The sequence below is a fragment of the Thalassophryne amazonica genome, chromosome 15 (assembly GCF_902500255.1).
Source record: "Thalassophryne amazonica chromosome 15, fThaAma1.1, whole genome shotgun sequence".
Lineage (NCBI taxonomy): Eukaryota > Metazoa > Chordata > Actinopteri > Batrachoidiformes > Batrachoididae > Thalassophryne > Thalassophryne amazonica.
The window spans coordinates 81,130,515-81,156,494 of NC_047117.1; the positions used below are offsets into that span (position 1 = coordinate 81,130,515).

Consider the following 25,980-nt stretch of genomic DNA (forward strand, 5'->3'; position numbering starts at 1 on the left):
TTTACAGCACAAAGTCGGACAAAGAGGAAAATGTACAGTTTTCCTTTGATTTGGAGGTCATGATTGTACAAAGAAAAGCTTATTGAGGGTCAAATTAATCCATAATAAAGTATAATCCAGAGACAAAACTGTCACGTACGTCATTGTATGACACAGTTACAGAGCTGCAGCTGCATAAGTCAGGCTTTAAATTAATAAAATAAATCATCATAAATTGTAAATTTATGTAAATTTGATATCTTAACTATTTTATATTTATTTTGATAGCACCTGTACTTGGATGTGTTTCTGTATGTGGTTAAATGATTTTAAAAAATGTTGAAAACATTAAAAGATTATTTAGTAGTTCAGCACAGTTGGGCCAAAAATGGTGCCATGTTCTGAGTTGACGGCACTCTCTCTGTCAAGGCACACTACCGTCACCATCTCCTCCCACAACTAACAGTAACCAGTGTTGTGCAAGAATGAGCTCAAAGTTGCGCTCACATTGATATGAAATTAGCAACAATGGTCAAACCAAGAGAGGTGGTCTTGGTCTGAGTCAAACTGAACCATAATTCAATGTGTGTTTGTAATGTAAATACTTTTTTTTATTTACCTTAACCTTAAAAAAAAAATTGGGAAGGTTCAGACTTTTGAACAAATTCCAGTAATGGGTCAGGTTATTGTCACCCATTGAACCATGGGTGATTAATGTACTTTCACTGATTAATATCACTTTGAGCAAATGGAATCAGTTAATCAGTGAAATCACCTGGTGGAATCAGTGGCTGCAAAGAAAACCTGCACCCTCTTGGCCCTTTCTGGAACAAGTTGCACACCCCTACATTAAACAATAGAAGAAGAAACGAAACTGTCAGTAATTAAATTAATTAACCTGATTAAAACTGGCTAACTCTGCACCGCTCTGTCTTTTCTTGTATGTTGAAAATATTTAACTTTTGATGGCAAGTGTTGTAAAATTGTTCAAGACCTGCTCCAAAAAGAAAACAAACCGTCTGACATTCAGCCCATCTCAGCTGGGGGATGATGATAAGTTGCTCTTGTGCACCCCCTAGTGGCAATCCACTCACCTCCAGGAGATAGATGCACCCCAGTTTGGGAAACCCTGCTTTAGACCCACTTTTTTTCTTTTTTTTTTGAGAGAGAGAGAGAGAAAACACTGTATTTCATTTATACTGAATTGCAGAGGCACCTGCCTGCACCTATTTTCAAATGTTTTTTTATTAGTACTATTGTTATTATTTCTGTGCTTTCATAGGAACAAGAGTTTCTTCAGAAGCAGCAGCAGGATTTAGACAGCGCTCTGAAGAAAATCATCCAGCAACACAAACATGAGCTTGCCACTGTTGAGAGAGACTGTCTAAACCACAAACAGCAACTTCTCAGAGGTAGAGACACGTACAAAAAATAAACATGTTACACTGTACAGAAGGAATATTTAAAATGGCTATTTTGACATACTGGTAACAGATGCACATGTGTTTGCAGTTAAACACAAATATGATGTCATATACCACCTGTCTTTTAGTATTAATCATGTGATCTTTGACCTTGGGTCAGTTATTTTGTGAGGACAGCCTGCTCTGGAATTGTGCTGCAGGCCTGAAATGCAGAAATGGATGTATGCACATATTAAAAATGAAATGAAGGTGGCCACACAAAACATGAAATAGTCAAGTGTGTGCTTGTAAATAGCATGTTGGGTGTAGAATCAGATGTTGTTTTTGATATTTTGTGCTTGTATGTACAAGTCAGCTGTCACTAAAAGGCCTGAAACACATGGCAGGCGTCACACTCATGTTAGAGCTGCATTGCATGTTGATTTTCATTTAGGCGTCCATGTTATTAAACCTTGCAGACAGGCAGAATGAAGGGTGTGTCCCAGACGCATGTGCTGCATCACATCAAACACTCTCCAGAGAAAAGGCTGGGCACCTAAATAGGCATAAAAATTATGATGTTAAATAATTAACAGCGTTAACTGGACTTTCTATGATGCAGAAACAACTCAGCCTTGAAAAATACAAATACAGTGCCCTCCAAAAACATTTGAACACTTGGTATTTCACACATTTTAATTTGTTTATGCCATTTCAAATACAAAAAATTAAAAAAAAATTTAAATTATCTAAATAAGGAAGGGAATTTTAGATTTTTGGGGGGGGGGGGGGGGGGTGGATTTGAAATGGCATAAACAAATTAAAATGTGTGAAATACCAAGTGTTCCAATACTTTTGGAGAGTACTGAAGATGTTTTTTTTTTTAACTTTTGCAGCAACTGAAAAAAGTCCCATGACTTGCTGTTTTGACTATTTTGTTATTTCGTTCCATGAACCTGCTTTCTTCTCTTTCTGACTGGAGCTCCACATGGAGCTCTGTGATTCAAACTCTGGATTGTTCAAATTAAAAGTTGATGGTGATATTTATATTTTTAAGTCAACCCCACTAGAGGTCCTTTTAAGCAGGTGCTGTTGGGCACACAGCAGTTTTAAAATAAAATACACCCACATGCATGTACACACGCAGAAGAAAAATCCAAACTGAATGTGCACTGTAAACCTGTCACAGGAGGCAGTGTGTGTGGAAGAGGATTGATTTTTAAAAGATGAACAGTGTGCTCAGACTGAGCAGTGACGCAGCACAAACCCACCAGAAACACTGCCTGGTAAAAATGCACACACGCGTGATTGTTGCATGTGACACGCATACCCATCGTAATGCAACTGTGGCGCATTCAGTGTGTTCCAGGTGTAAGTGTAGCAGTGGGTTGGTTCAGTACCCAACAGGTTAGTGTGCTTCAGTGAAATTAAAGGAAACAAAAATCCAATGTTTACATGTCTGTATCTGCCCAAATGAGTTTGAAAATAACGCCATATTGAATACTAGCGTAAAATCTAATATCAGTCTCAGTCAACACATGAAGCCCACAGCCACCAACCTTGGCGTCATTATGGACTGATTTTAAACTGGATAGGCAGGTCAAGGTGGTTGTTAAAACCAGCTTTTATCAGCTTCATCTTTTAACCAAAATTAAATCAATTTTATCCTTTTCTTACTTGGAGCACGTCATGCATGCTTTTATTTCTTCACGCCTGGACTACTGCAATTCACTTTTTTTGGAATTAATCAAAATACACTTCACAGATTGCAGTTAGTCCAGAACGCTGCTGCACACCTCTTAACTGGGAGCAAAAAACATGAACATATTACACCCATTCTCACGTCTTTCCACTGGCTCCCTGTTAATTTTAGAATTGATTTTAAAATTTTAGTATTTGTTTTTAAAGCCTTTACGGACTGGCCCCACAATATATTGTAGACCTCCTCCAAATTTACTCCCCAGCGCGCGCTCTGAGGTCTGAGGGCCAGCTGCAGCTTGTGGTGCCTAGGATGAGACTTAAGACCAGGGGGAACAGGGCCTTCTCTGTGGATGGGCCCAGACTCTGGAACGCTCGAACAGCCCCCACAGTGGAGTGTTTTAAGTCTCGTCTGAAGACCCGCTTTTTGTCTTTGAGTGGGAGTCGTGTCTCTTTTCTTGTGAATTTTTCTTTCACATCTGTTTGGAGCCATCCGGGGGCATTCCTAGTTCTCCATCCAGTGAACACTGCCCCTGAGTACTGCTTCAGTTTTAATCCCAGTCTTATAATTCCAGGAACTGCACAAACAGTATTCATTAGAAACACTCACTAAGCCAAGTCATGGCAAGTTGTTTGCCAAATTAGCAGAGCTTTTACTGGAAATACACATTTTTTACATGGCTCACACCTCTTGTAGATAAATGTGCGTGTCAGGAGGTATCACAGTCTTCTCTCGTTTGTTCATGTTTATCAATTAAACAGCAGAAAAATTAAAAACAAAGCAGAAATTTGGAGACGTTCTCTTCTCAGAGACTGTGCGAGTTGTTCCTTTGTTCACTGATTAAGGTTGTTGCTATTTTGTCTTTGTGGATGCAGCTCGGGAAGCGTCCACGTGGCAGCTGGAAGAGCGCCACCTGCAGGAGAAGCATCAGCTGTTCAAGCAGCAGCTCAAAGACCAGTATTTCATGCAGAGACATCAGCTGCTGAAGAGACACGAGAAGGTAAACGGATGACTTATTCATCGCTTTCTGTCCATCGCGGACACGGCTGCTTTTGTTTTTCCTGTTGATTCACCGAGATGTTTTTACTGTTCCGTATTTTTACACCCCGTCTGAAACCGAGCCATTAAAACCTCATAAAGGTGAAGATTCTTAAAAATTGAACCTGAGGACAGTCAGAAATGTCCAAATCCAGATCTGAGCTGAAATAAAGAGAACACCTGCAGTAGCCAGCAACATTAAAGTCATAGAAACAAGTTTTGACTGTGGGTGCTCATTTTTCACTCCACCTGCAAGTCCTGCACCTTTATAGAAGCAGCAGAATCATGGATGAAATTAGGAGCAAGTTCTCAGTCTTTTGTGTAGTTTGACACAGTTAAATCATAAATTATTAAACGAAGGAAAAAAGTTACACATCTTTGATGATGATGATGATTAAGAAATACATAAAACAATTCCCCCCCACCCCCAGCTCAACAAAATCCTTCACTGTTTCACCTGTACATTTGTGTGTCGACTCCATGCAGGAGATGGAGCAGATGCAGCGCTACAACCAGCGTCTGATCGAGGAAATGAAGAACAAGCAGACTCAGGAGAGAGCCAGAATGCCAAAAATTCAGCGCGGCGAGGCCAAAACCCGCATGGCCATGTTCAAAAAAAGCCTTCGCATCACCGCAGCGGCCATTAGCCCTGAACAGGAGAGGGAGAAGGTTAAACAGGTGATCATCACCTGCAGCACAAACGCCTGAACAACGGCATAATTTCCCAAGTGTTTTTATTTTTAAAGAGGTGTGTGTCTGTTATTTGTAGTTTGCCGTTCAGGAAGAGAAGCGACAGAAGAACGAGCGGCTCCACCAGCAGCAGAAACACGAAAATCAAATGAGAGACCTGCAGCTGCAGTGTGACGCCAACATCCGAGAGCTGCAGCAGTTACAGGTGCAACTCAGAATTCCTGTCTCACATAACATCAGACCTGATGCTTCAGTCCGGTTCAGGAGCAGCCAAAGACATGGTCACAGTTTGTTACTTTTGAATTAGCTAATAAAAATGCTGCAGCAAAAAGTGCCAAAACCTGCAGTTCCTTGAATGGCCTCTTGAGGCCTGATCCAAAAGTGAGTCAATCCATTGTCACGGACCAGATTTGTATATTCACTATCTGCGTCATGCGCACAAAGCAGGAAGTTTGTTCTGTGTTGCGTTTACCTTTTCTGTGTGAGAGCTGGTTTCAGTTTATGGAGGAAAATAACTCGTCTGTAAACCTGATTTTGGTCCGCGCACAGAAAGGGTAAACTCAGTAAAGAACAAGCTTACCGTTTTTTGCAGAGATAAGATCAGAATTTATTCAGATTAAACCTGATTCTGGTCCACACTCATTACAGAAGGATCTACCTGTTTTTCACGCATGCCCAGACAGCGAATATGTAAATCTGGTACGGGGTAACCTCAGTCCGTGACACCATACACTGTTGTTAAAATGTCCAACTTTAGAGCAGAAATAAACATGTTAAAGCCCGGAACAAAAATCCCAGTTTTGATTTTGCCCTGTTCATGATAACTGCACAGGGTGAGTTTTTGTGTTACTCATCCCGTAACCTATGCTCAGCCATCAGCTAATAATAATAATTAGGGACATGATCACTCTGAGTGAACCTTTGTGTGCTGGGTCAGGAATCCAGCTAGCAGAGGTTACTAGCACCTGTGGACTCTGAGCATTTTGTTGCAAACCTCTGAGACAGTGCGGCTTACTGCACGGTTAACTGTACTAACGGGCCATCTAAGAACTTTGTGCTCCAGTATTTGTGTAGTAAAAATTTAGTATTATTTAATTTATGTGTTTGCATGATTAGCACTGATTAGCAGCTACACTTATTGAGGCATGCCGTTTTTCATTGTTAATAGCTGCATCTGAGCTAGCTGTTATGAAAATCACGTTTCAGTCCACCAAAAAATACATTTAAAAAAAACCTGCCAAAACAAATTACACACAGACGACGTCACTGAATGTTTGTCCAGTATTTTATCACTGCACGCAAAGTGAACAAGAGCGACAATTAAGACATAAATGCCTGAGCTGTGGCGCCCCCTTCTGTTTCAGAATGAGAAGTGCCATCTTCTGGTTGAACATGAAACCCAGAAGCTGAAAGAGCTCGACGAGGAGCACAGCCTGGAGCTGAAGGAGTGGAAGGAGAAACTACGGCCCAGAAAGAAGGTACGTTGAGCAGGAACGTCCATATTTCAACTGGAAGTTCTTCTGCTTTCAAAGCAAACACGCTCCTTCATCCGTTCTGTAATGCCCGTCAATTAATAACCTTCACTTTATGTCTCAACCACACATGAACCTGAGTGTTTTGTGCAGGCGCTGGAGGAGGAGTTTGCCAGAAAGCTGCAGGAACAAGAAGTGTTCTTTAAAATGAGCGGCGAGTCGGAGTGCCTGAACCCGTCCACCCAGAGCCGCATCTCCAAGTTCTACCCGATCCCCAGCATCCAGTCCACGGGCTTCTAGTTGAAATGTGCACACGCCTGCACACCCACACACTTCCAGATGCAGACATGAAGCTGTGCTGCTGCCTTTTGCCTTCTTCATCCACAGAAGATGAAAATGTTTGTCTGGACTCCAGAATTTAGAGACGACCAACAGTTTGAGTCGTGTTCCTTAATTCAGTATTTTGTCACTCCAAAACTACTAAAGTAGCATTTTGTCCAACTCTCTGTCTTTAAGTTGGTGCCTGTAAAATTTGGCAATTTTAACTTTTAAATCTCAGTAAGTAAAATGATGAGAGTTATTTGCTGCTGATGTTATTAAAGTCGCATCATCTTAATGTGGTGAACTTTAATATCAAATCTCAGCATTGATTGTTGACTAGAATGTCCATTCACATGACGTTTTTAGTGCAGCTCCTGTTGACAAAAATAAATGCATCAGTATATTTTTAATGACATGTCTGTGTTAGAACAGCTTGTGATACATTAGGTGTGAAAATTCCTGCGACTAATCCACAATTTTAGTGCAAAACTGAGTAATTGTTTGCAGCAGAAATTATTCTTTTCTTCAGGGATTTTCTGACAAATGCCTTTATGTGCACAAAAGCACAAAGTTAGAGACTGAGTTTTACAGAAAAAAAAACTTTTTGATGTTGAGATGGTTTACATTAAGAGACAGGAAGGATATCACTGTGGACTCAAAAAACAAACCTATCTTTTTATTGTTATCATGTGTAACAGAATTGGGCTTTTCTGTGGTGGCCTCTCTCAGCCACCGTACTTTTGCTTTTAAACATAATACCAAAAATGTATTGATGTCCATAAAGTCCAGACATTCTGAGGCTTTTGTATCATTAATGACCAACAAAATCTGCAGTTACAGGTTCTTTCAGCTTCCGTGGCATTAAGATGTCTATTTTCTCCTCCTGCCTCGTAAAATGTTTTGGTACCAGATGTGTCGTGATGAGGCCTCCGTGGCTTTTGGTTTTTCTTTTTATGAAAATGTTCTTGCTGTCTTATTGTCTTACTAGTTCATAGCCTTAATTCTTCACAGTGTGATAAACTGTATTCCTGTTTCCAACTTGTCAGTCAGTGTGGGTGTTTTTTTGTTTGTTTGTTTTGTTTTGTTTTTACTTTCCACAGGCTGCTTTATGATGTAAAATGCAGATGTATTTAAAGAAGGAAAAAAAAAAAGACCCGACTGGTTTGGGCCATCTTCACCTGTGATTGGTTCATCTCATCATCTTTTTTCTTTGTGATTGGCTGCTTGAAGTGGCATATTTCTAATTAGTGTGGTTAATTTTTTTTTTTTTTTTTTCAGGCCCACGTGCTGTGCACCTTCAACAAACAGGCAAGGAACTCGTTAATTATATCAATACTTAATTATGTTAGGAAACATTTGAGATTTTGTAAATTGACTAAATTGTTAATGCTAACTGAAAAAAAGTTCATTCGTCATATCAAAGTCTTTATGGAGCTGAAAAGATAAGCGTATAGTTTGTAGAATTCCTTTGTAATGTAGATTTAGTTTGCTGTAAATAAATCATTTTCTTTGGCCGTCTGTTGTGTTTTACTCCTTGAATTGATTCCACTCAGTGATGCGCCAAAAAGTAGAGTTTGGTTTACCCAAAAGAAGAAACCCAGCCTGCACACTAAAAACCAACTCTCTCTCTCTGTTCTGCCTGTAAAACTTCTCTCTCTGTTCTGCCTGTAAAACTAATTCCTTCATTGAGTGGCAAAATTGGAATTGTTCAAGTTCATTGGTTTGAAATTTCTATCTAATAGTTACAATTTATAGATTTATTTTATACAATTTATAATTTATTTTGTTTGGGTAATGTTGCAAATTATTTTTACTTGAACATGAAACAGATTTTTTACTTTCTTTAAAACACTAAGAAATCTTTAAACAAAAGCACGAAACGAACAATAAAAATCTAAAAGTTTAAAGTTTTGAGTACCTTTATAGGCACTTTGTGCAGTTAGATAAACTTTTTGGGGCAATTGTAGCTTTAAAAGTAAAGTTTTGCATAAATTATGAAACGGTGAGTAAAAAGGAGATCCATCGACTTTGCTATCTGAGGAAACTTCTCCATAGAGATGAAACCATGATGAACTTATCAGGCTTTCACAGTATGGAATCGTAACATTTTCTTTGTTGTCATGTCAAGAAAAGGAACTCAGTTACACTGTGGAAGCTGATCACAGCAGATAGACGATAACATTTAAAACAACAAATTGCACATTTTGCACAATGAGTTTCAGCCACTTCCCTTCATCTGGACAGACAATTTTAGTCCCCAGATGTAAAGCCAAGTGCTGTAGAACAGTATTGTTCCAGCTGCTATTTTTTCTCCTCCTTTCGGCTGTTGCCGTTCAGAGTTGCCGCAGCACATCAATTGTTCTCATCTCATCCTGTCCTCTGTATCTTCCTCTGTCACACCAAGCACCTGCATGTCCTCCCTCACCACATCCATAAACTTCCTCTTTGGCCTCCCTCTTCTCCTCTTGCCTGCTGGCTCCATCCTCAGCATCCTTTTTCCTATATACCCTGGGTCCCTTCTCTGCACACGTCCAAACCATCTCAGTCTCATCTCTTTGTTCCAGCTGCTATCACACTGCTGAAAAAAGCTGCGGTAAAGTGAACAAATACAGTTGTATGCAAAAGTTTGGGCACCCCTGATAATTTTCATGATTTTCCTTTATAAATCATTGGTTGTCTGGATCCGAAATTTCACTTAAATATATACCAGATAAACACACTGATATTTGAGAAGTGAAATGAATTTTCTAGTATTTACAGAAAGTGTGCAGTAATTATTTAAATGAAATTGGGCAGCTGCACAAATTTGGGCACCCTTGTCATTTTATTGATTTTAATACATTTGGCACTAATTATTGGAACACAAAATTGGTTTGGTAAGCTCACTGACCCTTGACCTCCTTACACAGGTGAATCCAATCATGAGAAAGTATATTTAAGGTGGCCATTTGCAAATGTTTCTCCTCCTTGCATCTCCTTTAATGAGAAATGACCTGAAAACAGATTGTTCAATATGGTTTTGGGGAAGGATACAAAAAGCTATCTCAGAGATTTCAGGTGTCAGTTTCCACTGTGAGGAACATAGTGAGGAAATGGAAGACCGCAGGCACAGTACTAGTTACGGCCCAAAGTGGCAGGCCAAGAAAAATCTCAGATAAGCTGAAGCGAAGGATGGTGAGAACAGTCATAGTCAACCTACAGACCTGCTCCAAAGACCTACAACATGATCTTGCTGCAGATAGTGTCTGTGCATCGTTCAACTATACAGCGCCCTTTGCAGAAGGAGATGCTGGATGAGAGAGTAATGCAGAAGAAGCCTTTTCTGTGTACACACCATAAACAGAGTCACTTGAGGTATGCTAAAGCACATTGGGACAAGCCAGCTTCACTTTGGAATAAGGTGCTGTGGACTGAAGAAACTAAAATTGAGTTATTTGGACATAACAAGGGGTGGTATGCATGGCTGAAAAAGAACACAGCATTCCAAGAAAAACGCTTGCTACCTACAGTAAAATTTGGAGGTGGTTCCATCATGCTGTGGCTGTGTGGCCAGTGCAGGTACTGGGAATCTTGTTAAAGTTGAGGGTCACATGGATTCCAGTCAATATCATAAGATTCTTGAGAACAGTGTTTATGAATCAGTGACAAAGTTGCGCCAGGGCTGGATCTTTCAACAAGACAACGACCCTAAGCACTGTTCAAAATCTACTAAGGCATTCATGCAGAGGAACAAGTGCAACATTCTGGAATGGCCATCTCAGTCCCCAGACCTGAATATTATTGAAAATCTGTGGTGTGATTTTAAGCGGGCTGTCCATGCTCGGAAACCAACAAACCTGAGATGTTTTGTAAAGAATGGTCCAAAATACCTTCAACCAGAATCCAGACTCTCATTGGAAGCTATAGGAAGCATTTAGAGGCTGTTATTTCTGCAAAAGGAGGATCTACTAAATGTTGATATATTTTTTTTGTTGTTGTTGGGGTGCCCAAATTTATGGACCTGACTAATTTTGTTTAAAGAATTATTGCACACTTTCTGTAAATCCTATAAACTTCATTTCACGTCTCAAAAATCACTGTGTTTGTCTGCTATATAATATATTTAACTGAAATTGCTGATCCAAACAACCATTGATTTATAAAGGAACATCATCGGGGGGCCCAAACCTTTACATACCGCTATATTTGATCACCTATCAACCAGAAAGAATTCTCTCTCACAGACCTATTAGTTTTTCTTTAAGAAGCTCTCCAATTCTGCACTCTTTACCTGTATTAATTGCACATGTTTGAACTCATTACCTGTGTAAAAGATACCTGTCACATTCCAACCTGTCCACCATGGCCAAGACCAAAGAGCTGTCTAAGGACACCAGGGACAAAATTGTAGATCTGCACAAGGCTGGGATGGACTACAGGGCAACAGGCAAGCAGCTTGGTGATAAGGCAACAGTTATTAGGAAATGGAAGAAACACAAGATGTCTGTCAGTCTTCCTCGGTCTGGGGCTCCATGCAAGATCTCCTTTCGTGGGGTAATAATTATTCTGAGAAAGCCCAGAACTACACTGGAGGACCTGGTCAGTGACCTGAAGAGAGCTGGGACCACAGTCACAAAGATTACATTAGTAACACACTACGCTGTCATGGTTTACAATCCTGCAGGTTTTCCAGTATAGATAAACCTTAAAACCAAGATTTATATTTTTAAAAAATCAGTTTATTAATTTTCAGAAAAACTTAACCTCAAGTTCACATAACTATGAAAGTTGACTCTTCGTTCATTAAAATAACAAAAAAGTTTCCCCATAAGTTTCTTTCAAAAAGAAGAAAAAGGAAAAACAAAACACTGTACATCATCCCTGATTTCACAAGTACAACTTGTTCCTGAGTCGAAAGACTTTGTGGATCAGATAACTCAGGATTTCATGTCCCGACATTTCTCTTTCTTCTCGTCATCACCCGTGTGTCGTATTCTCCTGCATAACAACAAAGTTGCTTTAATTAGACATCTTTTTAAACCTTTGAAAAAAGTTATTCCTGTGAATCATCAACTTGAAGGAAAACATCTTTAAATATACAGCTTACAACAAAATACAGTAAAAATTATAATTGGAAGAAAAAAGTACTGAGATACTGTACACTTTGAAGAATGCTCGTCTGCCCGCCCGCCTTGGGTAAAGGTTAAAGGTCAAATATCAGATTGCCATGCCCCTTACTGTCTTCATGACAGCCGGTATTATTATCCAGGACACTTTTTAAAATGTGTTAAAGGCATAAGAATATATAAATTAAATTCAATGGTTAGTTATGTTATCCACAAGAGGGCAGTGTTGCAGTTTGTAAAACGGGGCTTGTCTCAGTTTTTAACAAATCACAGAAACAAAGAACTAATTCAGCATTTTGGAAAGTGTTTTTCAGTTAATTCTATCAAAGTAAATGTATTTTACATTATGCATTTGATTCTGTTGTTCCAGAGCTTTATATCCCTCAAATGATTTGATATTGACTTTGCCATCACCTCAGTATGATTACTTCAAAGGATTAAAATTATATTTAATGAAAAGTATGATAAACAATCTTCGGCAAAATAAAATTCATAAGTAAACCATGCAAATAAATTCTGGACAATAGAAAAGTTATATTATCCTACAGTGGTTTGCTTTCGGCGCAGCACGTGGCTTAGTCGTTAGCACTGTTGCCTCACAACAAGAGGATCATGGGCTTGATTCCCACCTGTGGCCTTTCTGTGTGGAGTTTACATGTTTTCCCTGTGTTTGCGTGGGTTCCTCCCACATCCAAAGACATGCAGGTTAGGTGGATTGTAAACTTTAATTTGTCCCATGCCCGTATACGAGCATACCGTATAGCGGGGGTTCAGGGGGTTTAACCGAACCCCCCCCAAGAATTCTGCTGATTTTTTTCTGATCTGGATATCAACGTTATGTATTTTCATTGATAATAAGCAACACGCACTAACTGTTACACAGCTATTATCACACACCCTCAAGTTTCAATTTCCTCTGCCAGAGTACTTAAGTGACGAAAGGGGAAACTGCTAGATAAACTTTTCCCATGGGGGTTGAGAATTTTTGCTCCCTGGTCCCTATCCTCCTCTGATATCAAACAGATTAGTAGGCTTGTAAATACCCATGTAGACACACAATTACACTTGTCTGGTTTGTAAAAACATGTTTGTATGTATAAGCTGAGAAATGAAGGGAGCTTCTCCTTCCTGTTGCAAATACTGTAAAGGTGCAAATATTCGCGTGGGATTTATTATGCAAATTTCGCGAGTTAAACAAGGTCGCCAAATTAAATACCGCTATTTTAATACATAATGTACATATACGTACATATTCATAATGTAAACGCGAATATTAATACCGCTAAATACGAGGTCTGTACTATCCGACCTTTTTATTTTTTGCAAAAACTATATGGATATGAATCATGTGCGCTTGCATCAGCCAAGCTTGAACCTTCGTGCGCATGCGTGAGTTTTTTCACGCCTGTCAGTTGCGTCATTCGCAACCAACAGGCAGGTATAAAGTTTGCATTAATGTTATCTTGGTTCTTCCAGGGTGGTTCTTATGGCAACTGATCCAATCCCAAGCAAGGACTATTTGTATATAAAAATGTATTTCCTAAAATGATACATTTTGGGTTTCAAATGAAATTTATGTAGCTTTTTACCCCTCGAAATCCTCAAAAAGCTTCTGCTGCGGGGGGCCTCGCCCCCCTGAGCCCCCCACGAGGGCGTTGCCCCTCGATCCCACTGGGGGCCCTGCAGCCCACTGGACCCCCAACTCAAAGGATTTGAACCCCCCCTTTCACATTCCTATATACGGCCCTGTGTCCGTAGGTGTGCATGTGATTGTGCATGTATGTGGCCATGTGACAAACTGGCGTCCTGTTCAGGGTGTACCCCGCCTCACACCCTGTGACTACTGGGATAGGCTCCAATGCATGGATTTGTGAACAAATGTCAGTTTGAATTTTTAGGTGCCATTTCATCGATTTTGGTGCATATTTCACCACAAAATACACCACAAAGAAAAGATAATTCATAACCTGTTTTTTAAATTCATTTGATTTTGTCATTTACAATCTTGAATGTGATGTTACGATGTTATGATTACAAGTAAACAGAGAACATTTTAAATGTCTGTGGCTATAAAGTAAAACTCCTCGCTACATCTGGTCTGGTACAAATGTTTCTAGTTGAGTCACTTGTTGCTAAACAGATGGTTCAGAAACACCATTCAGCTGGAATTTTTTTTGTTTTTGGTCCATGAGGGGGTACCACTGGATCTGCACCCGAAGTGTTACTTGATACACAAGATATTGTGTACACATTCGACACATGGAGTCAAGCAGTAGCTCGACTTGTTCCACTTTTAGTGATGCAAGTAAGCAAGTCCTTTCAGCATCTCCCCTGTTTTTCACTCGGGGTCACCACAGCCGATCCGAGTTGGACCTGCATGATTTGGCACAGATTTTATGCCAGATGCCCTTCCTGACACAACTCCATAATTGCAGAATGGGAAGAGATGGCTTTGAACCAGGAACCTTCCACGCTGGAAACAAGTGGATTTAACAGCTTGGCCACCACCCATGTGATCCAGGTAAAAAAACAAAATAACAAATGGTCTTTCAAAATGTACATCACCTCTGTCTCCTTTGGGACCTGGCCTCCCAGGTGGTCCTACAATGGCTCCATGGGCTGTGGAGGACAAATCCACATGTGGTCAGATTCCACGTACTCTGAAAGTCCCAACACGAAATATTAGGAGCCATCAGTCAAGAAGATATGAGTCCCTTGTGTGACATTAATTTGTTCTTTGAGAAAATGCCCCTTTTAATGTATTACACCAACACCCTGATGTTTCCATGTGAATCAAGCCATGGACATCCAGGGGGTCCCGGGGGGGTTCCCCCTATGATCCCTCAGAGAGTCACACAACAAACCCTGAGCTGGAAATGACACAAATGGTAACAAAAGCAGAGCTTTTTCATTTGAGTCCATCTTTAAAATTATTACGTTAACACTGCAGAAGTGAAGGAGTCCGTGTAAAATACGTAGTTTTTTCTCACTTGGCCATGATAACAAGAAAATCTGACATAACAAAACGCTACAATGCAAACAGGTTCAAGACAGCTGAAGTCAGTATTTGAGCTTGTAAAGCACCTTTAAAAAAGCCCATCATTACCAAAAAGAGCTAAGTGATTAGCATGAACCATTACAACACATTATAAGAAAGACCATCATTAGCGTGTTAGCATGCTAATATGTTAATATTAGCTCACTGAATTTTATTTCCCCAAGATGAATTAACATAAAGGGGAGTGTCTATACACCTGTTCACCACTGAGAGCATCCAGGTACAATAACCATAAAGGGCGTGTCAAAGCACCTCCCAATTGTCACACATCCTAGGGAGATTAATTTATTTTCATTTATATAGCACCAAATCACAACAAAGTTGCTTCAAAGCGCTTCACACAAGTAAGGTCTAACCTTACTAACCCCCAGATGAAGCACACAGCAACAGCGGTAAAGAAAAACTCCCTCTGATGAAGAAACCTCAAGCAGACCAGACTCAAAGGGGCGACCCTCTGCTTGGGCCGTCTGAATCTTACGAATGGTGGATGAGGTAGTCATGTCACAACATGTCCTGTGAGGCTTCAACACAAAGGCACTTTTGCTGTGCCATCAGCTTCGTGAATTTCGCTGCAACTCTTTTCATGGCAAAATCTTCTGTCATAGTGGAATGTGCCAAAAAAGTGCTGATGTCCACCTCTTCCACAATTTCTTGGATAGTCACACGACGGTCCCACATCACCACAGTGTTCACTTTGGAAATGATCTGGTCATTTCTGCATGTTGATGGCCGACTGGAGCGTGGCTCACTCTCCACCGTTGTGCGGACGTCTTTAAACCGTCTGAATAATCCGAATGGTTTCCACCTGGCTGTCGCCCAGTTTGTGGCAAAATGTGATGCAGTCGCGCTGCTCCAATCGTTCCGCCATTTCCTTGCAAAGAAAAAATGACAAGAAACTCCACCCATCCTCACACAAAGGCTGCTTACAAGCAAATGACGCAACCGACAGGTGTGAAAAAAAAATCACGCATGCGCACGAAGGTTCAAGGTTGGCTCCTGCAAGCACACGTGATTCAAATCCATCAGGTTTTTGAAAAAAATAAAAAGGTCAGATACTTTTCTAACAGACCTCCTAATTTACAGAAATAATTCACAGAACAATTCACGGACGAATATACAAGAATTGCTGTTGGTGCACAGGACAGGAGGGTCGCCAACACAAATACAACTCCCATCTCTGGATGGAGCTGCACCTTAAACAGAGAAAAAAAAGTATCAGGCATCAGAAAGACAAAAAATACTGTATAATTTGCCAGCATTAAACAACAAGAAAAACAGAAGAAATACTAAGGTGATCGCCAGCCGCTAGCCCTAAGCTTCACTAAAAGACCCAGAGTTTAGGTAAAGTTGAGGCCGCGGCCCGCTCCAATTACTAATAACATGAATTAAAAGAGTAAAAAGTGTAAAACAAAACTGTACCAGTATGCTAGCCATATGAAAGGGAAAATAAGTGCATCTTAAGTCTGGACTTGAAAGTCTCCACAGAATCTGACTGTTTTATTGACGCAGGAAGATCATTCCACAGAACAGGGGCACAGTAAGAGAAAGCTCTGTGACCCACAGACTTCTTATTCACCTTAGGGACACAAAGTAGTCCTGCACCCTGAGAACGTAAAGCCCGGGTCGGTACGTAAGGTTTAATTAGGTCAGCTAGGTAGGGAGGTGCCAGTCCATGTACAATTTTATAGGTTAGTAGCAGAACCTTAAAATCTGATCTCACTGGGACAGGAAGCCAGTGAAGGGATGCCAAAATGGGTGTAATGTGGTCGAACTTTCTGCTTCGTTTCAAAAGTCTGGCTGCAGCATTTTGAACCAATTGGAGAGCCCTAATGCTGGACTGCAGTAAACCAGAAAATAGAACATTGCAGTAGTCCAATCTAGAAGAGATGAATGCATGGATCAGGGTCTCAGCATCAGCCATAGACAGGATGGGACGAATCTTCGCTATATTTCGCAGGTGGAAGAAAGCAGTCCTAGTAATATTTCTAATATGGAGGCCAAAGGACAACAAAGGATCAAAAATTACCCCAAGGTTCCTCACTTTGTCAGTGTGATGTATGACACACGAGCCTAGGCTGAGTGGTAACTGGTCAAATTAATGCCGATGTCTCACTGGACCAAGAGCCATAATTTCAGTCTTTTCAGAGTTTAAAAGTAGGAAGTTTCTAGACATCCAACTTCTCACTGCTGTAAGGCAATCTTCTAAGGATTTTATGTGAACAAGATTACCAGCAGTTATCGGCATGTATAACTGAGTATCATCTGCATAGCAGTGAAAGGTAATCCCAAAACGCCGCAATATGTGCCCAAGGGGTGCTATATAAAGGGAGAAAAGCAGGGGGCCTAAGACAGACCCCTGAGGAACCCCAAATTTCATGTCACTAAGGTTAGAGGTAGTGTTACTGTACAAAACACAGTGAGAACGACTGGTCAAGTATGACGTCAGCCATGCAAGGACACTCCCAGTAATCCCAAAATGATTTTCCAGCCTATCAAGTAGAATATGATGAGCCACTGTATCAAATGCAGCACTGAGATCTAACAGCAGCAGAACCATAGTGGTGTCCGAGTCCATTGTAAGCTCTCATGTTTTACAGAGTGGTCAGCCATGAGATCAAAACCAGGTAAGCCTGACAAAGTCAGAAATTCATTAATACCAACTGGTATTATCTCCAACAACCAACACAGGACATCTATTTGAATTCTGTATTTTTCTCCATCAGACTGTTTTGACATTACAAGCTGAGAATGTTATCTCTACCACTGAGATATCTTGCAGTCTTGAAGACTTTCACAAATGGGAAAATACAGAGGTAGACCAATATCAGCAGCAAAATTGATCCAAAGACCATCTCTCCAAAATATTTTTTCAAAATCTGTCCCTGACTTTTTAAGGTTATTTCTCTTTGTCAATAAAACTTTAATCTTTCAGCATTCTAGACTACAAGACTTGGATCTGGATCAAATTTCAACTTACTCTTGATATACTCTTGTAATTCTGCTTTAAGTGCCTCTCTGTTGTCATGCTCAGCATAAGAAACAAGTCCACGGATGACACCAGGAGGGCCCTGAGATAATGGGGGACCAGGGGGTCCTGGAGGACCTCTGAGTGCAACACCTTGGGCAGTAACAAGTGGCAGGCAGACAAAATATTTAATATTCTATCAGAAAGAATGTATCAAAAATCCATGTTTCCTGTTAAACTCACTCTGGATGTACTCCTGAATGTCTGGGCTGGCATAGTTCCCCAGTCTTGGCGATCCTGGTGGGCCTGGTAGCCCTGCTGGCCCAGGTGGCCCTTGTAGACCAGGAAAACCCAGGGCACCAGGAAGCCCCTGAGGTCCCACTTGTCCTTGATATCCTGTTAGTGGCAGTTAGACAATAGATGACTGATTCAGCAGAGTGTATCTGCACGGCAAATATCCTGTGTGTCTACAGCCTCTGCTTACCTGGAAAACGGTCAGTAGAAATGTTCCCAGGAGGACCTGAAGCTCCAGGAGGTCCAGGAACAGCTAACATTCCTGACTCTGGTGACAGGAACCACAATCAATCATAAGCATGTTTTCAGCCGACTATCTGGTTGTTAATTAATTACTCCAGCAAGTGAGCAACTGTTGTAGTACTCAAGATCAGTCTTGGTCTTGAGACCACTTTTTCAACATCTCTGTCTTGTCTTGGACTCAACCACATTCTTTCAAGGTCTTATCTTGATCTCAAACAAAGAGAATTTGGGATTTTATTTCGAGACCAGCCAAGACTACAACTGTAGGGTTTTCACTAAATTTCCTGCACTTTGACCACTTTGGATGAGGTATCGTTTGTTGTTTTGAATACACATAAAAGTTGAGATGGTCAGACTCTTTTCACACTAACATGTCAATATTAAAGCCCTCTTAAATCTGTAAAATAGAGAAAACTCTTGTTTGTAGTTCACACTATCAGTGGTTTTTCTTATGCACCAACATTCACAAATAATTGCTACACATTAGTTCTGTCATTATTTTGTATCTGCTGAAAGAGTCCACAAGCTTAAACATGTCTTATCAATACAGCTTGTTCTGCTTTCTAGAATAGGGATCACTATCCCTGCTCCTGGAGATCACCTGGCCTGCATGTTTTCAATGTGTACCCACTGTGGCCACAGCTGATGAGTCATGCGTGGTGTTTCCTACTTCTTGATTAGCTGAGCAAACCTTACTTGGATAATTGGCAGTGGGTGGAGCAGAGTTGGAAAACATGTTCTCCAGGAACACGGTTGATGAGCCTGTCTAGATTTAGCCTGGTCTTGAATTGGTCTCACCCTGCCTTGGTCTTCATCTTGACTTGGTGTCATCTCCTCAATGTCTTGGTCTTATCTTGGTCTCAGTACATGCTGTTCTTAGTCATAACTTGGTCTCAGTTTAGGTGATCTTGACTACAACATTGATACTTGCATCTCAACTACTTACCATTCATAATGCCAAGGACACGTTCAGCCACCCCGCTTGTGTCCAGTGTGTCACTGTTGAATCCTGAAGGTCCACAAGTTCCAAGTTGACCTGGAATTCCTACTTGACCTATTAGTCCTGAAGGTCCAGGTGATCCAGGAGGCACAACAAAGTGTCTCTGGACTTCATCTCCTACACAAAATAGAAATATTATCAGTTTTCTCATAACTTGCTGATCAGTCCTATTTAGTATTTAAGCACTGAGTTTCCACCCATGCCTTCAGGTTGAAAAATTCATCACTATCAAACTCAACTTACGCCGCAGTATATTAATGATGTCATTCACGGAAATTGCAGCAGGTGAACCTGGAGGGCCAGGAGACCCACTGTCATATCCTCTACCTGGACACACAAATGGTTTTCATGTGAAATGACTTTTCCATGGATGGAAAAGCAGTATGTGTCAAATCAGAAAATGCATCATTGATATTTTTTTTTTTACTGTGGATATAGGCAGTGACTCAATTGGCTACATCCTCAATCATTCCCTCCCCTGAGGGTCCTGGAGGACCAGCCAAGTACTGTCTGATATTGCCACAAACAAACAGCCACGTTCTGACTGACATGTCATGTGTGTGTATAAGTATATGTATAGCATTATGACATACCCTGTAGATACTCTGAAATGTACTGCCTCAGATCAGCTGACCCAGAACGTCTGCCATTTCTTCCTGGTGGACCTGCATGGAAGATCAGGCCAAAATGAAGCACCTGAATAGAGCTATAAAGGAATAAACTGGTACTGTATGTACATTTATGGAACCAGAGTCTAGAACTGAAGTGTAAATTTCTCATTTTAAAGATGACATAAATATACCTGAAATAATATTTCTAACCTGAAAGTTACAGACTGTTGAACTTGGTAGACCAGAAGAACATGACAGTCATCCTGCATGGACTAACTAAAATATTAATTACTATAGTCTTTATAGTACCATGGTTTCTTACTAAACTAACTTAAATAATTTCAAATGAAATTATGGAAAAATAAACTGAATCAGATGTGAATCATATGCCCTACTATGCAAACAGGCAAGAACAACCAGGAAGGGCGACCAAATGTTTGGACAATGATTCAAGAGTAGTATACGCGAATGTCAAAATATTTTACATAGACAATATATGCTTACATATATATAATTTATATGTTTTTTGTTTTTTTTACAGAATTTAATTATTCTACTGAATTTTTTAAGACCATAAAGTGCCAGTGCATCAACTTCCCAAAAAAAAAAAAAAAAATTTAAAAAAGGAATTCTAAAAAACAATGGGTATGAGGCCATTGTTTGGTGCCAAGTCATAACAAATATACATTAAATCCACTGAGCGGTTGTGGAGATATAGCGTAGAGAAGCAGGATGATACATGATTGGTTTTAATTTCCTCCCTATGGGCCTCTTGCCCATCATTATTAGTACATTTGTATTAATTAGTCAGTCGGTGGTGGCCAAGTGGTTAATGCGCTTGGCTTCAGTTCAGAAGGCTCCGGGTTCAAATTCCACCCCTGCCACATTTCTCCATGTAATGTGGAGTTGCGTCAGGAAGGGCATCCGGTGTAAAAGCTGTGCCAATTCAACATGCAGATCCACCTTGGATTTGCTGTGGCGACCCCGAGTGCAAACAAGGGAGCAGCCGAAGGGTCTTACTTACAGTCAATCATTATGTCTGGTAGGCAAAGCCAATACTTTAAATTACAATTAATGCAGAAACCAGAATATGACTCAAACCAGAAGACCAAAGACATTGGTGACCAATGTCTTTGGTGACCAATGACAAAGACACCAGAAGACATTTGATTGCATTTACCATTGGGTCTGTGTGACTCTTGTGGGAAGGGAAGGCCTGGAGATCCAGTTTGTCCTACTGGTCCTGGAGCTCCAGGAGGCCCCCTGGGTCCAGGCTGACCTGGGAAACCTGAAACCACAATATGTATCAAATGCCTGATTAAAAAAAAAAACAACAACAACAATGAAGAGCATTCATGGATGCAACCAGTTATATACAGCCAGTAAAGAAGCCATGATGGATGTGAAGTTGAAAAATTGCAATGTTAAGTCTCTTGGGATTAATCTGGTATGATGAGAACACGTAGATGCTCCTTGGAGTGAAATACTAGACTTGATATCATGTTTACTGCATTTATTTATTTAAATATTCATGAAAAAAGTGACATTACTTACTTGTGAGTTGTGGGGGAAAAAACTGATACAGCATGAGACTGTATTAAATCTACCAAGTTTATTCTTATTTTCTCACCTCTGTACCCTTGTGGTCCTGGATCACCTAAGGGAAATGAGTGATGAGACTGTCAAAATGTTTAAGCAATTTTCAAGTTGGATTATATTTGAATGCACACAGTTTGAGAATCATCTACCAAGATGATTCTACCTGTTGGACCTTTTGGGCCTGGGGGTCCCGGAGGTCCTGGTGGTCCAGCAAAGAAGGTTTCTATGAGGAAACAAAAACAACCATTAAGGATGATGTGCAGTCAATAGAGCAGGTATAGATGCCCCTTTAAGGCCCAGGAGGGTGAAGGTTCTTTTTGTTCCAAGCATTCATCTCACCAGGAACGTTCAATGATGAGCTTCTGCCCTCAATAAAAAATGGTGGACATGAATGAAAACACCTAGTGAGGTGATAGTAAGGTCTACGAAAACCATCATGCATTTGTTCCTTGATGCTGCAACATTTGCAGACTGGCTTTAAGCATGTGTACAGTTCTTGCAGGGCCTGTTGGACAAACTAAATTACATTTTTTTTCACCCACCTGAAGTAGGAACAAAGCTGCCAGGCTCTCCCTTTTCACCTTGAGGTCCAGGAACACTGATACCTATCACACAAGCATTCAGTTAGAAGCTTTAATATAAACTGGTGAAGTCACCCTGTATGCCAGTGATTGCTCTAATGCAGCATATATTGACCTTGTGGCCCAGGAGGACCTTGGCATCCTGGAAGACCTTCTTTAGATGGAAGGATTGTGGTATAGCGATGTCAGAACATTGGCAGACTGTGTGTGTACTATGAGGGTTGACTGAGAAGTTTTGAGCCTGACCCCCAAAAAAATGGGGTGTGGTGTGAAGTTTTGACTCACTGGCTTCAATGTTGAGGAATGTTGGTTTCTCAGAATCCTAAAGATGGAGAACCACACCCTACTGTTTCTGGGTCAGACTCAAACCTTCTCAATCACCCCTCGTAGTACGCATACACACGATCTGCCAATGTTCTAACATCGCTATACCACAATCTGTTGTGTGGCTGGGGTGCCTGGCTGGCTTTTGTTTCTGTCTTCTGTTTTCTGTCTTTTGTTTTTCCTTCCAGGTGGCATGCGTTCAGGACTGAGTGGCTGTGTGGCTGAGTTATTAGGACCTCACCCTGATCACCTGAGGCTGGTCATGTGCAGCTCGTCAGGACTCACAGCTGTGGTGCATCTATATGGATTGGGGCATGGTTGCATTTAAGTCTGGAGTACACAGTGTGTATTTGCCAGAGACTCGACCTTGTGACCAGACGGGTGAGATCGACGTTTAGAGAACCATCTCATCATCATGGACGCAGAGACCGTACCAGGTTTGATGCCATGGTCTGTGAAAGAGGAGGGGGTGAGGTCTCACGCTCGTCAGCACACTTCCTGAGGTACTTTAGGTTTTGTGACTAACATGAGTACAGTCAGTAAATGTGGTGTCCCTCACACCTTATTATATTGAGCTGTTATGTTAGTCGTTTAATCAGCTTCCACTGCAGTGGAGAATTGAACTGGATGTTCCATGCCTGCAGGGTGGGAAGCTGATTGGTGATTAAGCCAGGAAGTGTTTGCTGTTTATGTACACCTTTGAGTGGTCTCTCTGTGTGTGGAGTGGTGGACTCACATGATGGTTTCTTCTTTCACAGACTCGGTTGGTCGCGGCCACCTGGGGGGTGTCGGCAGGGTCCTTGGGTCCGAACTGTTCTGGCTCCGGACCGTTTGTGCTGCTGGGAGCGCACCGTTCTTCCACCTCGCCAGACCGCGCACTTATTTGTTATTAATTAGCACTCACTGTTATGTCATTAAATTCTGTTATCCTTTGAACCGTGCTCTGCTTATTTTATGCTGGGTCTTACTTCAAACGCTGGTCGGTACTCCGACTGCGTCCGACTCATAACAGTAGTCTCTGGCCAATACATCATGGACCCAGTGGTAGCAGAGGCGGTACTGTGCCGGGAAGGCGGCAGCAGACGTCAGAAGTTATCCGGATCAGTTGCGGGTGCTCTCCGCCCGGATGGTGCGTGTCGGAAAACCGATTATTGAATAGTGATTTGAGCTCTCTTGCAGCCGTGTTCCTGTGGTGTTGCCTTATCTGTGGGTTGTTGTGGAGTGTGAATAGCGACGGCTTCGCGTCACACTTCGACCGGATAAGAGGTAAAACGGGAGCTGCATGAGTGTGTCTTTAATGGGTGAACGCGCACGGCGGAGTTCTGTGGCACGGGTCGCTGTGCTTCCTGTTGTTACAGTTGTAGCCCCGTCTCCCCGGGTGAAGATAGCTACTGCGTCTGTTGTGTCAGCTCCGGCGTAATTTAGTTGAAGCACATTTTGGTTGTGTGTTACATGTAGCTGCGCACAGGGAAAGCAGCGTGAGTTGTTTTCTCGGTTACCAAAGGGGTTTTTATTTTTAGCACTTTGGCTCCCCCTGTTGGTGACTGAGTCACATTACCGTTATAGCTCTTAAGGTGGAACAGGTGTGTTCCATTTGTTTGAGCTTAACGGTATAAGTCACTTATTAGTTTTGTGTTGGTTCATTTTTTGTGGGGGTTTTTTGAGTTGGTTTTTGTGTGGGATGTTCTGCACTATTAGTGTTCTGGGGTCGTGACCGTGCAGGCTGTCTGGAGCATAGAAAGGACCCAGGTAACTTTATGTTAGTCTGTTAGTCTTTCTTTTTATTTCTTTTGGTTTCACCTCCCAGGGTTTGATGGGACGGTCCTCTGGGGGGTGATGGGGGGGTAATTGGGTTGTTTTTTCTTTTTTCTTTGTTTTTTTTGTTTTTGTTGTGCCCTCTCTTCTCCTCTGGCTCCAGCCGTGTGAGCCGTAGGTTGTCAGCGTTGCTGGAGTGGTGCAGTTTGGTTATGCTGGGCGTTTCCCAGGTAACCTCTGCACCCGGGAGGGGGGGGGGTTTCGGGGTGTTGTTTTTTTTGTTGATTCCCTGTTCCACCTCCGGCTTCAGCGCGCCTTTAAGCCGTATGCCATCGGCGTAGCTGAGGTTTGGGGCAGTGGAATATACCCGCAGCTGGTGGCTGGTTTGGAAGTCGGAGGGGTGGCGCCGTTTTGTGCCGTCTGCCATTACCGCTGTTCCACTCCTCCCGGTTGACTTCTGGGGTATAGTCGTGGTTGGTGACACTGGATGCACTTCCAGTTTCCACTGCGCCGAGGGGGTGGGGTTGGGGTTGTTTTGTTTGTATGTTTTTTTTTTCTTTTGTTTTTCCCCCCAGTTTCCGCCCTCAGGGTGTGACTGTGGTGTCCTCTGGGGGGGAAAGGGCTGTGGGTCCATCTAGCCATAGACGGCCGGGGCTGAGTCTGTTAGTCATGGGGGGGGCGTCTCCTGGGGTTTGATGGAACGGTCCTCTGGGAGGCGCTGGGAGTCCCCGTGGGTGACTTTGGATCCCAGAGGGACCTCGGCTGTGGTTATTACTCCTGGAGCTGGCGGGATGTCCTCTGGGGGGTGTTGGTCCCTACATGTCGTCCGGGGGGGGGGGGGGGGGGGGGTGTGTTAGTGTTTTTTGTTTGCAAGCTTAAGTTTGGGTTGTGTTTTTCTTTTCTCCTCTTCCCGGGGTTTGATGGGACGGTCCTCTGGGGAGGGGGGGGGGGTGGTGGTTTGGTTGTTTGTGTTTGTCTTTTTTGTTTTGTGACTAAACAGACTTTAAACATGGTCGGACAAAGGCTGACCGCACAGGTTCAAGAACTCCTGGCCACACCTGTGCAAATTGACTGACAGAAACAAAGGCAAAGATGCAGTCAGAGGAGAAGACATCAACTGTTCTGTTAGATGAAGATTCTGTTGGAAGATGAATGCAGATACGGTTTCCAGCCATGGTCCCTGGAGGGGGGTGTTTTTCCTGGGCCAGGTTTGTGTGGTCGCCGGGAGGCTTCCCGTGAGGGTGGGGTGCTGTTGTGTGGCTGGGGTGCCTGGCTGGCTTTTGTTTCTGTCTTCTGTTTTCTGTCTTTTGTTTTTCCTTCCAGGTTCTCCGACTGCGTCCGACACATAACACAATCCTTCCATCCCCGAACAGTATACGTCTGTGTCTGTACACATGATTTCATATCCCTGACATTTACTAATACAAGCAACAGGTTGGTTGTCGTTGGTATCCCCCTGCATCCTACACTCAAGGTTCTTAAAATAGAGCTCGACGTCTATCTCTATCTGGTGGACCATTAATGCAGGTACAATAATTTCACCAAGTGCTCTCAGAATTTATTCTCAAAAGAATTGCATCATCTTACCAGCAGTCCCTTTAGATCCCTTTGCTCCAGCTGGGCCTTCTGGTCCAGGTTGTCCTGGTTTACCTTTAGTAATGAAAGTATAGACCAGAGACTAAAATGTGATTTCAGTTCTACCCATCATGTTGTGCAGAACTGTGAAATATTTGCTCTGACAGACCTGATGGTCCACGGTCTCCTGGGTCACCTTTGGCTCCATGCAGCCCCGGTGGTCCCCGCTCGCCTATGTTAAAAATACAACATGTTAGTGGTGCATAGA

At 41.9% G+C, this 25,980-nt stretch overlaps 2 protein-coding genes across 2 annotated transcripts in view; one reads left to right on the top strand and one right to left on the bottom strand.

Annotated features, from left to right (window-relative positions):
• The window catches only part of slkb (STE20-like kinase b), a 33,731-nt gene extending 25,616 nt beyond the window's left edge, over positions 1-8,115 (top strand). Inside the window, exons 13-18 of the mRNA XM_034187369.1 lie at positions 1,262-1,391; positions 3,957-4,081; positions 4,606-4,797; positions 4,889-5,014; positions 6,174-6,287; positions 6,435-8,115. Of these exons, the coding sequence (XP_034043260.1) occupies positions 1,262-1,391; positions 3,957-4,081; positions 4,606-4,797; positions 4,889-5,014; positions 6,174-6,287; positions 6,435-6,581 (834 nt within the window). The 3' untranslated portion in view covers positions 6,582-8,115. The remainder of the gene's footprint in view (positions 1-1,261; positions 1,392-3,956; positions 4,082-4,605; positions 4,798-4,888; positions 5,015-6,173; positions 6,288-6,434) is intronic.
• Positions 8,116-11,351: 3,236 nt separating this feature from the next.
• The window catches only part of LOC117526648 (collagen alpha-1(XVII) chain-like), a 29,554-nt gene continuing 14,925 nt past the window's right edge, over positions 11,352-25,980 (bottom strand). The window contains exons 19-32 of the mRNA XM_034188703.1: positions 25,882-25,944; positions 25,725-25,787; positions 22,020-22,082; positions 21,641-21,700; positions 21,509-21,535; positions 21,059-21,166; positions 19,861-19,932; positions 19,511-19,594; positions 19,214-19,384; positions 18,215-18,292; positions 17,974-18,126; positions 17,743-17,883; positions 14,273-14,326; positions 11,352-11,579 (exon numbers count right to left, since the gene is read on the bottom strand). Coding sequence (XP_034044594.1) covers positions 11,527-11,579; positions 14,273-14,326; positions 17,743-17,883; positions 17,974-18,126; positions 18,215-18,292; positions 19,214-19,384; positions 19,511-19,594; positions 19,861-19,932; positions 21,059-21,166; positions 21,509-21,535; positions 21,641-21,700; positions 22,020-22,082; positions 25,725-25,787; positions 25,882-25,944 — 1,190 coding nt within the window. The 3' untranslated portion in view covers positions 11,352-11,526. The remainder of the gene's footprint in view (positions 11,580-14,272; positions 14,327-17,742; positions 17,884-17,973; positions 18,127-18,214; positions 18,293-19,213; positions 19,385-19,510; positions 19,595-19,860; positions 19,933-21,058; positions 21,167-21,508; positions 21,536-21,640; positions 21,701-22,019; positions 22,083-25,724; positions 25,788-25,881; positions 25,945-25,980) is intronic.